The following is a 13,728-nucleotide window of genomic DNA, read 5'->3' as shown; positions in this document are numbered from 1 at the left end:
GGGGGCGGGTGGAGAGAAGGGGAGACTGGCAGGCCTTGGGGTGTGAGTGTCACGAGGTGAGACTGTGCAAGAGGAATTTATAAGAGTGTGAAGGTGGACGTAAGTGTGTGCGAATCAGCATTGGGCGTGACTCTGAATAGATGGCTGATTCTCCCCCTTTTCTCTTCTGCTTGAGAAAGGAATCTGTCAGATATGTGGAAACACCAAACAGATAAGTAGGGGACCCACTCACAGGTAGCAGGATTGTCCAGCTTGCTCTACCTCTTTGAGAACTCCAGAAAAACCTGGCATGCAAAGATTTTCAGGCAAAGATTTGTGTCAAGCCGAGCACATGTTTCTGTGCAGGCCAAGTGCTCTCTGTGTGCAGCAGCACCTCCTATAGGCTTCACTTTCTCCTTCCTTCCTGTTTTCATGCCAAGAAATAACCATTCCCAGATGCTGGATTGATGGGAAGGGGAGAAAAGTCCCAGTAAACATGGGCCCAGGGTGTGGAGGAGAGATCCAGGAACAGGCCGTCCTTGGCTTTGCATGCATGCACAAGTGCATGTGATGTATTTCCCAGGCATGCACCCCAAAGTGCCCCCCTGTGAATGTAAACACAGTTGCATAGGCATGAGTGGATGCTGACCTCAGTTAAATAAATTTAACCATGTTGCTCACTGCAGGAACCAAATCCTTCCAGGACAAAATGTTTCTACAGCCCCTGGATATAGTATGGATGTACGGTAATTCATGCATAGTCAGAATGAATTGTGGGGGCCCCTAATCCGTTGCTGCTCTGGGGTCTTGCACATCCCACACATCTGATGCTCCATAATGTCCAGTCCCAATTGCCATGAAACCGAGCATACATGTGTACAAGAGCACACAAGGAGGTTGTACAGTCACTGGCAGCACCTGCCAACCTAGCAGTTTGAAAGTATACCAGTGCAAGTAGATAAATAGGTACCGTTGTGGCAGGAAGGTAAACAGCATTTCTGTGCACTCTGGCTTCCGTCATGGTGTCCCATTGTGCCAGAAGTGGTTTAGTCATGCTGGCCACATGACCCAGAAAGCTGTCTGTGGACAAACGCCGGCTCCCTTGGCCTGAAGCGAGATGAGCGCCGCACTGCCATAGTCACCTTTGACTGGACTTAACCGGCCAGGGGTCCTTTACCTTTACCTTTTTTTTTTTTTTACAGTCACTGGGACTAGGATGCTCACAGCAGTGAAAAAAAAGTGTGTTGCGGGGGAGTGAGTTGCTGAGCAGAAGAGGCTGAGAAAGTTGGTTGGAATAGTAGGCCTTGCTTGAGGTTGCCAGGTCTCCAGAGTTTCAGATCCACAGATCTCAGGGCAGGAGAGGAGCCTGGGAAGGAAAAGGTGGCACCTGGCAGATGTGGAGAGACCAGGTGGGCTGGGATAGGGCCAAAGGGATAGGGCTGTGCCTGACCTGATGATGGGTAGAACTGGATGGACATGGAGCAAACTGCAAAAGCACCCCTTAAGCCAAGCAGAAAACAGCCTATCTGCTTTATCACTCTGAAATTTTAGTCCTCTCAGAGGCTCTGAGACAAAGGCCCAAACTCTGAAATGTCAAGTCAAATAACCTTGAGACCTGGCAACTCAGCATCATATTTTGAGTATGGTCCATCAATGCGAGCAGGTGGACTTTCTTATCTCCTCAACGTGTACAGCTATGTTATTCAGATTCTGGAATTTTTTCATGGTTTACTTGGTACTACTCCTACACATTGCTTTTGAATTATGGTGCTGGAGAAGACTCTTGAGAGTCCCATGGACTGCAAGAAGATCAAACACATCCATTCTTAAGGAAATCAGCCCTGAGTGCTCACTGGAAGGACAGATTGTGAAGCTGAGGCTCCAGTACTTTGGCCACCTCATGAGAAGAGAAGACTCCCTGGAGAAGACACTGATGCTAGGAAAGATGGAGGGCACAAGGAGAAGGGGGCGACAGAGGACGAGATGGCTGGATAGTGTTTTCGAGGTTACCAGCATGAGTTTGACCAAACTGCAGGAGGTAGTGGAGGACAGAGGTGCCTGGCGTGCTCTGGTCCATGGGGTCACGAAGAGTCGGACACGACTAAACGACTAAACAACAACAACAACAACAACTCCTACACATTACCTGCATGTGCTGACTAGCTACTCCTCTTCCAACCTGCAGTGTAAACTGTGGTCAGATAAATGCTGCTGCTGCTGATTTTAGAAAAAATAAGCTATGCTGACCCTCCTGGACCAATGATTGGTAATGCGGGTGACATTCTGTGATGGGCTGTATGTGCATCTAGGTCAGGGTAGAGAGAGTTAATCCTGATCTACTTTCCATGGTGGCTTGTTAGTGGAGACATAGAGTTGGAAGGACCTCAGAGATCACTTATTTCCCTTGTTCTACTACAGCATCCCTTGCAGATGCCCACCCAGCTTTAATACCTTCCATGTAGGAGAGTCCGCCAAATCTTGAGGCAGCCGGTTCCATTGTTGAACAACAATCACCATTAGGAACATTCTCCTAATGCAGCCTGAAATATGTGTCCCTACAATTCCCACCCATTAGTTCTATCCCTGGGCTCTATACACACTATAAAGCACCCCCTGCAAAATTTGGAAACTGTAGTTTGTCAAGGGTGCTGGGAATTGTAGCTCTGTAAGGGCTAATGACAGTTCTTAGAGTTCTTGGGGGTGTGTGCTTTCAATGCAGGGTGCATATGCACCCCTGCTCACTGGATCAACAAAGCACAAGTCTGTTTCATCTTCGGTGTGACAACCTTTCCGATGTCTGAAGATATCTATCATGCATCCTCTTAATCTCCTCCTCCAGGCTAAACATGCACATCTCTTTCAACCAGGGACCACATACCCCACTCACCTTCTGGGTGCCCTCCTTTAGTTGGTCAGTAATTTTTTTTTTAATGTGGCTCTTGGTGCTATGTCCACCAGTTCCCATTGGGAGATCTGGGGTTAACCTTTTCCTGCTCTATTTCCAATAGCCCCTGGAAAAGCAAAGGTTAGCCTTTTACTCCAAGGAGAGATGTTAGCATGCCTGGATGCTAGCTGGGAAGGGCAAATTGATTTTCCCCTGGGGTCTTTGTGTTTGCTTTTTTTGCTGGGAGACATTGTTGGAGACAAGATGACGCCTGCTTGGGGGCACTGCTTGGAATGGGGGAGTTGAGGGAATGCTGCGTATTGACAGTAAGGGACAGGGGCATCTTCACTTATTACACTGGGGAACAAAAAATTTGTTGCATTGACACCTGCAGTTGTTCTAACCTAATTTCGACGTGCTGATTTCATATCTGAAGTTGATTTTGTTCTGTAAGCTCTAGTTTTTTTGCAATTCATGTTTTTCACTTTTCACCATAATCTTTGTTTTTTACAATGCAAAATTGTTTTTGTCTACTTGAAGAAGCCATGGTCTGATCTGAAAAATACAAATATTTAGGTTACAGAACTATAAAAATAAAGAAAAATTAAGTTTGCAAAACAATGATTACCATGTGGTTAGGGTAGATCAACGCGTCAGTGTCCACTTGTCCCCAGTGTAAATATGACATATTGGCAAAAGTCGGAAATTGCAAGATAACTATAGCATGTACATGAAAATTGATTTCAGATTTGAAATCAGCATTGAAAGGACATATAAGAACAGTTGAAAAATCTCATGCAACAGAAAATGAAAAAAATAAATTGTTCCCCAGTGGTATTGATTACCTTGCACAAGACTTATGACTCTACTGTCTACCACTTAGAGCCTCTGCTCTCCTATGCACTTGAAGTACTTGGCAAAGGAACCTCTCTGATGCATTTTCTGGGGGTAGCATTATATGGCCATTCATCATTGCAGTGGTGTAGTGGCAACATAGGAACTGCAGGAGCTCATCGTGGCAGCCCCCGTGACAACACTGCCAAGGAGAGCATTGTAGCCCCTGGGGGGGGGGGTGACTCCAAAATGCAAGCAGCAGAGACACACACAGCAGTGCAGCACAATTCTCAATTCAATAGGAGCTACATGACTGCAACCCCACTCATGGTTTCCTAGGAATAAGCTCAGGTGGACTCAGCGGTGCTGACTTCTGACTTGCACAAGGTTGTAAAACACAGTGAGCATCCATGAAAGATTTCCAGCCAACCGAAATGCAACCTTGAGTTTTTGGTCAGAAATGCACAGAACAATTTCAAATGCAAGTTGTGCCAAGAAGTGGTACCCCCTTAAATTGCTATTGTTCCGGCAGGTGATGTCATCACTCCTGACAAAAGTCCCAGAGCTGCACCCTCCCTCCACTACATTGTGGGGTTAGAGAGCTGCCATGGCTGTTTACACTGTGGTTTTCACCCCAGAAGGAGTGGCTTATCTGTATCCTTCAGTATGCTGTGAACTGAGTCATTGCCATGCTCTTGTTGTCTGAAATCTGGGGAAGTGAGGGGAGGGGCTTGAGAACAGTTGGCTCATGGTGCACCTGTTCTGGGAGAGCATGCACACCATTGGATCTCCATGCATGTTAAGCTGCCATGGCATCAGATATAGACATGTGGTTCAGCCCTGTGTTGCCAAGATCAGATTCTGACCACTCTGAATCGGTACAGATTTTGAGTCCCTTCTGGACTCACAGCTGTCCACGGAGGCGCAGGTCAATTCTGTGTCCAGGGCAGCTGTTTATCAGCTCCACCTGGTATGCAGGCTAAGACCCTACCTGCCCACAGACTGTCTCACCGGAGTGGTGCATGTTCTAGTTATCTCCTGCTTGGACTACTGCAATGCACTCTACTTGGGGCTACCTTTGAAGGTGATCCGGAAACTACAACTAATCCAGAATGCAGCAGCTAGACTGGTGACTGGGAGCGGCCGCTGAGACCATATAACACCAGTCTTGAAAGACCTACACTGGCTCCTAGTATGTTTCCAAGCACAATTCAAAGTGTTGGTGCTGACCTTTAAGCCCTAAACGGCCTCGGTCTAGTATGCCTGGAGGAGCGTCTCCACTCTCATCATTCTGCCCGGACACTGAGGTCCAGTGCCAAGGGCCTTCTGGCGGTTCCCTTGCTGCGAGAAGCCAAGTTACGGGGAACCAGGCAGAAGGACTTCTCAGTAGTGGAACCCGCCCTGTGGAACATCCTCCCACCAGATGTCAAAGAGAAAAACAACTACCAGACTTTTAGAAGACATCTGAAGGCAACCTTGTTTAGGGAAGCTTTTAATGTTTAATACGTTATTGTATTTTAATATTCTGTTGGAAGCCGCCCAGAGTGGCTGGGGAAACCCAGTCAGATGGGCGGGGTATAAATAATAATAATAATAATAATAATAATAATAATAATAATAACCCAGGCAGTGACATAATACTCCTTCTTACTGAGTCCATTATCTTTCCTCCTAGAATTTCCAGGACCCAGGTGGTTTTTATCATGGACAATTTCCTATGCCTTCAGCAGTTCCCTCGGATGCTGCACCACTGCAAGAAGGAACAAGATAAACAACTTAAGTGGCTCATTTACGTTTGACAGAATGACCATTTTTTTGCAAAGTGGCTTGGAAGGGCCTAGCTGAGAAGGTCAGGCCAGAGGGAGAAGTACTCTGAGTTTCTGTTGGGATGCCAATATTATTTTTAATTTCTCCAGCATGTTTTCTACAACAGAGTGTTTTTGCTGCTTCTTTTAATTCATCCTCATATGCATGCGAGGTCATGATCTAGGGATTTCAAGGCAAGTGACAGCCCTAATGCCCCCCAAAGGACTGGGAAGGACTGGGAGCTGTTTCAGCACTGGTGAGATATCCTGCCATTTTGAACAGCCTGCAGTTTTGACAGGCAACCCTGTGCATAACACATAACAGTAATGTAAATCTGGACATTGCCAGAGTGGGGCTAATTGACCAAGCCGTCCCTTTCAAGGATCAGTTGTAGCTGGCACCAGGGGAGCTGCTGGAAGTCACCTTCTTTCTCCAACCCAGTCCTGGTTCTGCTGTTTGGGCTGTTAGTGACAAAACTAGATCTGCATTGAGCACCCTCAGAAATAAGAAGCTGCTGCTTTAGGGAAAAGACAGTCCTGTCCAGGACCTGTTGAGCACCCCTTGACAGCCAGGAGAACCAGCCACCAAATACACCTCCACCTTTATAGGATAAGCTTCACCAACCTACATGTTTTGGACTAGAACTCCCATCAATTCTAGCCCATGTTCAGGGATGATGGGCACTGAAGTCCAATACATCTAGAGGGAACTAGGTTAGGGAAGGCTGTTGTAAGGGCTAGTGAAAATGATGGCTGGCCCATTGGTTATTTAGCTGGGTGACAAGAAGCAAAGAGCTGGCTGTGAGGGTTTATGGGTTGGTGCAGGAGAAAAGATATTAGGCATATCTGGTTTCTGGGCACCCTTGTTCAAGAACTGCCTCTCCTCCCAGTCACTGAATACCCCCCCCCTTTCCTAATTTTATAAAATTTGCTTAGTAACATAACATTATTACTGTATATATATTCTATAAAACAAAGAATACAAAACACCATTCATTCATACTACAATGCATAACAACATAACATTAATATATATGGTTTCTGAAAAAAGGCTTACATAACAAAATCAATTCAAAATACCACCCGGTTTACTCCCCCCCCCCCAACCAGTCACTGAATACCTTACATGGGTGTATGATGAAACAATCACTTTATTTTCCAAACTTTGTGTGAATCTACTCAACCAGTTCGAAAGCACCCCCGGGTGCAAGTAGATAAATAGGGACCGCTTACTAGCGGGAAGGTAAACGGTGTTCCGTGTGCGGCTCTGGCTCGCCAGAGCAGCGATGTCACGCTGGCCACATGACCCGGAAGTGTCTCCGGACAGCACTGGCCCCCCGGCCTCTTGAGTGAGATGGGCGCACAACCCTAGAGTCTGGCAAGACTGGCCCGTACGGGCAGGGGTACCTTTACCTTTACCTTACTCAACCAGTTTGGACCTACGAATTGGTTGTCAGCGATAGTAATAACCCCAGGGCTGTAAGTTCTCAGTGAGTTCACCTTAAGGGTTCCTTCATTTAACATTGTGAGACTGAGATCTGGTGTAGTGTAGTGGTTAGAATGTTGGGCTAGGACCTGGTAGACCAGGGTTCAAATCCCCACTCGGCCGTGAAACTCACTGGGTCACCTTGGGCCAGTCTCAGTCTCTCTGCATAACCTATCCCACAGGGTTATTGTCATGGTAAAATGGGGAAGAAGAGAACCATGTATGCTTTGAACTCCTTGGTGAGATGTAAATGTGATTGATAAATAAATAAATCCTGGGTGAAGAGTGGCTAACACTTGCTATCCACACACACACACACACACACAGAGAGAGAGAGAGAGAGAGAGAGCGCAAACAGAACAGAGATACTTCAACAAAACAGCAAATGGCATGTTGTGTTGCTTTAGTGGGAACACTGTATTAAAATATAAGATCTTGTTATTCCACCCCACTCAGCATCCCTCAGGCTCTGAGCTGGGGAACTGAGATCCTCCCTTTAATAAGGATGCTGACAATCTGGAGAGAGTTCAGAGGAAACCGAGTTGGGAAGATGATTGGGTTGGAATGCAAGACCTATGAGGTAAGCCCAAAGAATTGGGCCAGATCACTAAAGAGAAAATGAGGGGAAGCGGACAGCACAAAAACTGCTTTCAAATAAATCAGAGGCTGCTTTGAGCTGGATGATAATTTGAAGGACACCGAGCCTGGGAGTAAAGGGAAGGAGTTTTGGAGAAACAGTGGAGGAGGGACCTACTTTAAAGGAGACTGCAAGCATTGGGCCAACTGGGAGACTCCTTCATTGCAAGGTGGTTTTTTTTTTAAATTTAAAAAATGTTTGACAAATACGGTTTGGTAAAGGACTGGGTCAGATTGGTCCAGTTGAGGGATGGGTCTTATGGAGATTTTAAGTCATTTTTTGCACTAACATAGTGGTTCAACTGGTTTGTGGAAAAGGGAAGGAGCTGGGTGTTCCTATATAGTCTCCACCTAAGGGTTCTTATTTGCTTTCCTAGCAGGTATCCTGGTATTCTGTGTTTTTTTTACCAGTGGAATTCAACAGGTGAAGCCTTATCTGTATTTCCATGTGGGGAAATCCAGCACTTGCTGAATTTCTGTCTGACGTGCAGCTAACTGCATGGGGGTATCTCCCCACTAGGATATATGTCCTCCTGGCACCAGGTATGCTTTCCTGTCCTCTCCTTCCCTATCATAGGGTGCTGTGCCTGAGGTGCTCCTCTCCAGCCTCATTAGTGCTGATCTGCTCCCTGTCTGTCAAAAACCCAGCCGGGCCGAGAGAGTCGCTGCTGCAATTACTGTCTCCTCAGAGAGCTTCAGCAAAGACACCACATGTGCCTGCAGCTCAGCCAGCCACAAGATACCAATTAATGTTACTGACTGTGAACAGCATGGCCAAACTCGACTGCTTCCCTCTGGCGCTGCTTCCTGCCAACCCTTCCCCACCCCCCATGCTGAAGCCTTAGCTTGCAATGGGGAGAGGGGTCTTCTCTCCACTCCCCTTCCCCAAATCTGGTTCTCCCTCCTTCATGCACCCAGGAAAAAAAATCTTATTATGTTTTTAATTCCAGCTTTGTGGCTGAATGAGATGACCCATGTCATAGGGTGCCAGCCTCTAAGGATGAAGACAGCTTTTAAAAGGGAATTAGGCAAAAGAACAGAGGATAGGACTATCCATAACTGCTGCTAGTCAAGAATCCGTAAGACAAGTAGTCAAACTTAGTCTAACAGTAGTAGATAGCTACAACCTCAAATACCCAATTCTCTTTTTTAAAAAAGATCAGTCTATTTTCCTATTACACTGCAGGTTCACAGTACACTCCTGCTAACGTTTTGGTTCAGGCCAACTAGTGGTGCTGAGGCCTCAGAAGTAGCAGGAACACATTAAAGCATTGCTCAAAAGCTCTTTGAAGAAAAAGCAGTTTACATGAAGTGAAAATATCATTGGGCAACATTGGTTAGGCTGCTGGCTGAACCGCTTAATCCATTTTCGCTCTTCTGCAGCGTTTTCACGGCACTTGGCACCTGCAGTCCTGTTGTCAAGGTGAGACCACCACACCAAACCATGAAACCTGGTAATAGCGGCTGGGTGAATTTTGTTTTGAAGGTGTACAACAACTGCTTTGAGCTTGCGTTATAGAAAGAGAGCTGACCTCCATCAAAGTCGCAATAGACTCCTATCCTGTCTGGAACCCAGGACATCTAGCTATGCAATGTCTCCAGGATCAGAGGCACCATGCATCTTAATACCTGTTGCTGCCAGGGAATCACAAGCAGGAGAGGAGGGCTCTTGCAGTCATGCTCTCCTGACGGGCTTCCCATGGGCATCACGTTGGGAAAGGGGATGCTGGACCCGATGGGCTTTTCCTGTGTTCTTATCATAGAATCATAGAGTTGGAATAGACCACAAGGGCCATCGAGTCCAACCCCCTGCCAAGCAGGAAACACCATCAGAGCACTCCTGACATATGGTTGTCAAGCCTCTGCTTAAAGACCTCCAAAGAAGGAGACTCCACCACACTCCTTGGCAGCAAATTCCACTGTCGAACAGCTCTTACTGTCAGGAAGTTCTTCCTAATGTTTAGGTGGAATCTTCTTTCTTGTAGTTTGGATCCATTGCTCCGTGTCCGCTTCTCTGGAGCAGCAGAAAACAACCTTTCTCCCTCCTCTATATGACATCCTTTTATATATTTGAACATGGCTATCATATCACCCCTTAACCTCCTCTTCTCCAGGCTAAACATGCCCAGCTCCCTTAGCCGTTCCTCATAAGGCATCGTTTCCAGACCTTTGACCATTTTGGTTGCCCTCCTCTGGACACGTTCCAGTTTGTCAGTGCCCTTCTTGAACTGTGGTGCCCAGAACTGGACACAGTACTCCAGGTGAGGTCTGACCAGAGCAGAATACAGTGGCACTATTACTTCCCTTGATCTAGATGCTATACTCCTATTGATGTTCACTTCCTGTGGGAGAAAGGAATCGCTTCCCCCTCTACATTTGAATGAGGGATTCTACAAAATCAGGGGAGGCCAAGGTGTTTATGAGCTTGGTTCCTGCTGTAGTATAATACTAATGTTTTGGCGTATCCAGAGTATAACGTGATCGGCAGTCAAAGGGGGAGCCCAGGAGAAAGGGAGATAGGATGATGAGCAAGTTCCATGGAATATTCAAGAGATCCGTGCACAGTGATAAAGGGTGGATTGATGATGGTGATTCAGAGTGCTGCAAGAAGAAAACCTCCAAATGAGAATATGGTTCACTATGGTTAGATCCCCCATTGTCACCTTTCCTTAAGGGCTCTTGAATGAGCATCTTACTTTTCACAAGGAAGTAGTACAGCGCCCTCTAGTGTCACACTGGCAGCATTGGGGGGGGGTCACTCAAAGGGGAGAATGTCCCCTGACTCTGCAATCCTCCTGACGGCACAGCACCTTCTCTCCCCTTCAGTTCAACCCAATTATTGATGTTGATCCACGGTCTGGCTTTGCTGCTCTGCTAGGGAAGCCTTGCCGGTCCCGTAGGCCAAAGGTGGAATGCAAACCTGGTCTTGGGTTTGCAAAGATCCTGGAGTGTGAGAGGGGTAACACACACACAAAATCCCCTTTCTCTTGGACGGGGGCACCTCTCCTCCTTCCAGAGGCAAATGGGACTCCCATCTCAATCAGGCCCCTATGTCTTTGCTCCATGAGACTTGCTTGTCTCAGGCTGCCCTGAGCTTCAATCCATTCTGACCAAATCAATGCATGAATTATGCCCCTGAGCTCCACCACCCTGAGGTCCCTGGAATCACTGCAGCAGGTGCCTTCGGACTGTCAGTATTTTGCAGGAGGGATTCAAACGTAGGTTTGTGCAATGAAAGTGGATTAAAAGTGTTTTGTCACTCTAGTGCAGCAAATCCACTTAAAACAACAACAACATTGGTCTTCTGAGATTTGAAAAGGGACAGGGAAACGCATTGAAAAGTGTGGGGTGAACAAATGAACAAATGACACACCACAAGCAAATCAGGATGAATGCTCATTGTCATCTAAACAGATCAGAAAGAATGCTTAGTTAAGGCAGGACATGAAAGCTTTGTGCAAGCATGTAACCTCCAGGTAAGCTTTGCAAAGAGGTCATATGGAGGACCCCAGAGGCTGGCAGGAATGAAGTCCAAAGACTACAGAGCCACCTTTCTGGGGATCAGGGGGATTATGAAAGGCCTGTCTGGGCTGGGCTCAGAGCCAGTTGGCCCATCTGCCCTGTCTGTCAAGACACCTTCATTACTGCACACCCTCTGATCTCCCGGCACTCCTTGACCTTTGGGAAGGAAGACACAAGGGCTTAACATGCTCTGGCCACTTCCCCCCACCTGATCAGGTAGGGCCTCTTTCCCACTTTTATATCCCACTTTCCCATCCAAATGGACCCGCAAGTTGGCATAAGAGCAATATCAGAAGAAACGTTTAAAGAGCAAAATAACACAACAAGGCATCCCCACCTGCAGCAAAACAAAACAGAGCTGAATAAAGACCTAGTAACCAGGCCATTTAAACATCGGAGGCAGCACTTTCAATTGTTCCAAGAAACCAGGTGCCAGCAAGTTGGTACTATAATGGGAGTTTTGTGTCTCATGCACCGGTTAACACTGGGATCATCCAAATGACCTCTTTATTGAACAATCATCCTGATTTGCTTGGACAAAGCCTACACAGAGGCATAGGAGCCAACTCCTAGGGGCTGAGGCCCCTTCACCCCCCAATAAAATATTTGAGGAGGCCAGTTATCCCTCAAATGCCGTTTACCTTCCTGCCTTACCTATTTACCTATTTGTACTTTGACGTGCTTTCGAACTGCTATGTTGGCAGGAGCAGGGACCGGGCAACGGGAGTTCACCTCGTCACAGGGATTCGAACCGCCAACCTTCTGACCTCAGGTTAAGAACTTAATTTGTTCTGGAGGTCTATTCTTAACCTGAAACTGTTCTTAACCTGAAGGACCACTTTAGCTAATGGGGCCTCCTGATGCTGCGCGATTTCTGTTCTCATCCTGAAGCAAAGTTCTTAACCTGAGGTACTATTTCTGGGTTAGCGAAGTCTGTATCCTGAAGCGTATGTAACCTAAAGCGTCTTTAACCCAAGGTACCACTATAATTCTCAACTCTCCCCTCCACACATATCAATGGCAACCTCTTGGGGTGGAGGCTCTGATCCAAACAGAGCACAGGATTCTGTGCTTCTCTGACAGCTCTCCCTCTCTGTTGTGTCGGAGCTCTAGCAATGCCTTGAATCCTGACACTAGCCCTGGAGGAGGAGCTGGCCGGGGTGGGTGCATGACCAGGCTGGCTGGGCCTGGGAGCACCTGTGCCTGTCAGTGACATGCCGGGGTCAGCAGACTATCTCAGCCGGGCAGTGGAGGCAGGAAGAGAAACAGGGACTGTGCTTGCAGCTGGCCAATGGGGGCTGGAAGCTCATCTGAGAATGCGGTGAGACCCTCGGCTGAGACAGGGACATCTCTAGCTTCACAGGTACTGAAACAGCATCTCCTCTCCTTGTTGGCAGTAAGGCCTCACTCAGCCCCTCAGGCTACTGTAAGAGTTGCTTCCTTTTATAGGGCCAAAGCTGGGTACTGGGAGACTGGAAGCTGAGTGCCATCTCTGAGCAGGTACCGTTTTGCTGCCCTTGCTGACTCCAGAATACAGCCTTGGCTTCTTCTCCTCCTGGGCAAATAACCCCCTTGCAGGCCACTAGAGGACTCTTTCTCCAGCCCCCAGCCTGTTTTGTTTCATGCCGCAGGCTCTGATGCCTCCATGTCCTTGTCATTTGCTCTCTGCTGCTTAAGATTTATTGAGGCTGTTGGCTACAACTGAGTGCTTTAGAGCTGCAGGCAGCAACGGAGAAAGCGGAAGGCGGCTGTAAGGAGAGGGGCGGTGGGGGGGGAGTTCAGCTAGAACGATGGCGAAATCCCTTTGGCAAGGCAGGGAAGCGACGCAGAAGGGTGGGGGGAGAGAAAGACATTGCAGGCATAGTTCCAAGTACCCTTGGAAAGAAAGGAACAGGTGATATAGCAGGGTCAGGTTCTGCAGTGGTGCATTGGGGGGGGGGATAGAATTCTGACATTTAAAGCTAAAAGTGATGACAGGGAAGTGTGTGGCATAAACTGCCTTTCTGTTTATTTGGTGGTGGTGGTTGTTATTTATCCACCCTCCAGCCTAAAATCCCAGGTTGGGTTACAACAATCAAAGCACAATATTAACAGCAGTTCAAAACAACTTACAACCACAGCAATAAGATGGGTAATAATAATAATAATAATAATAATAATAATAATAATAATAACTATTTATTTGTACTCAACCTGTCTGACTGGGTTGTCCCAGTGACTCTAGGGCATCTCATGTGTCCAAAGCCAGGTATTACTATTAGAGATCATGAATGTGAGTTGCAGACCAGAGGCAACCTCTGTGGGTCTGGCAGGGGGGCATTGATAAATTCTGCCCTCCTGGCGTTGAGCAGTGGCACAACCGCATGTGGCTGGGCGCCTCTTAAGTGCTCCTCACAGATCCCTTTGACTCGTGCCTATGTTCCAATCCCAGCGGCCTCCCACTTCTCCTAGCTCACAGGCCCTCCTTTCCTCCATGCCACACACTCCTGCTCTTGTCCCCAAAGCTGCGGAATGTGTCCTTGGCCGAGGCTCAGCCTGGCTGGTGAGAGGGGAGTGAAATGCATCTGGAGGCAGCCCAGTTA

General features: G+C 47.4%; 1 protein-coding gene across 1 annotated transcript in view; it reads left to right on the top strand.

Annotated features, from left to right (window-relative positions):
* The first annotated feature begins 12,345 nt into the window (after positions 1-12,345).
* Positions 12,346-13,728, top strand: part of GOLGA7B (golgin A7 family member B) — a 33,265-nt gene continuing 31,882 nt past the window's right edge. Inside the window, exon 1 of the mRNA XM_028730575.2 lies at positions 12,346-12,509. Coding sequence (XP_028586408.2) covers positions 12,438-12,509 — 72 coding nt within the window. The 5' untranslated portion in view covers positions 12,346-12,437. The remainder of the gene's footprint in view (positions 12,510-13,728) is intronic.

The sequence above is a fragment of the Podarcis muralis genome, chromosome 6 (genome assembly GCF_964188315.1).
Source record: "Podarcis muralis chromosome 6, rPodMur119.hap1.1, whole genome shotgun sequence".
Classification (NCBI taxonomy): Eukaryota; Metazoa; Chordata; class Lepidosauria; order Squamata; family Lacertidae; genus Podarcis; species Podarcis muralis.
Note: the sequence above shows the minus strand (reverse complement) of the source record. Positions and strands in the feature narration are given on the sequence as shown.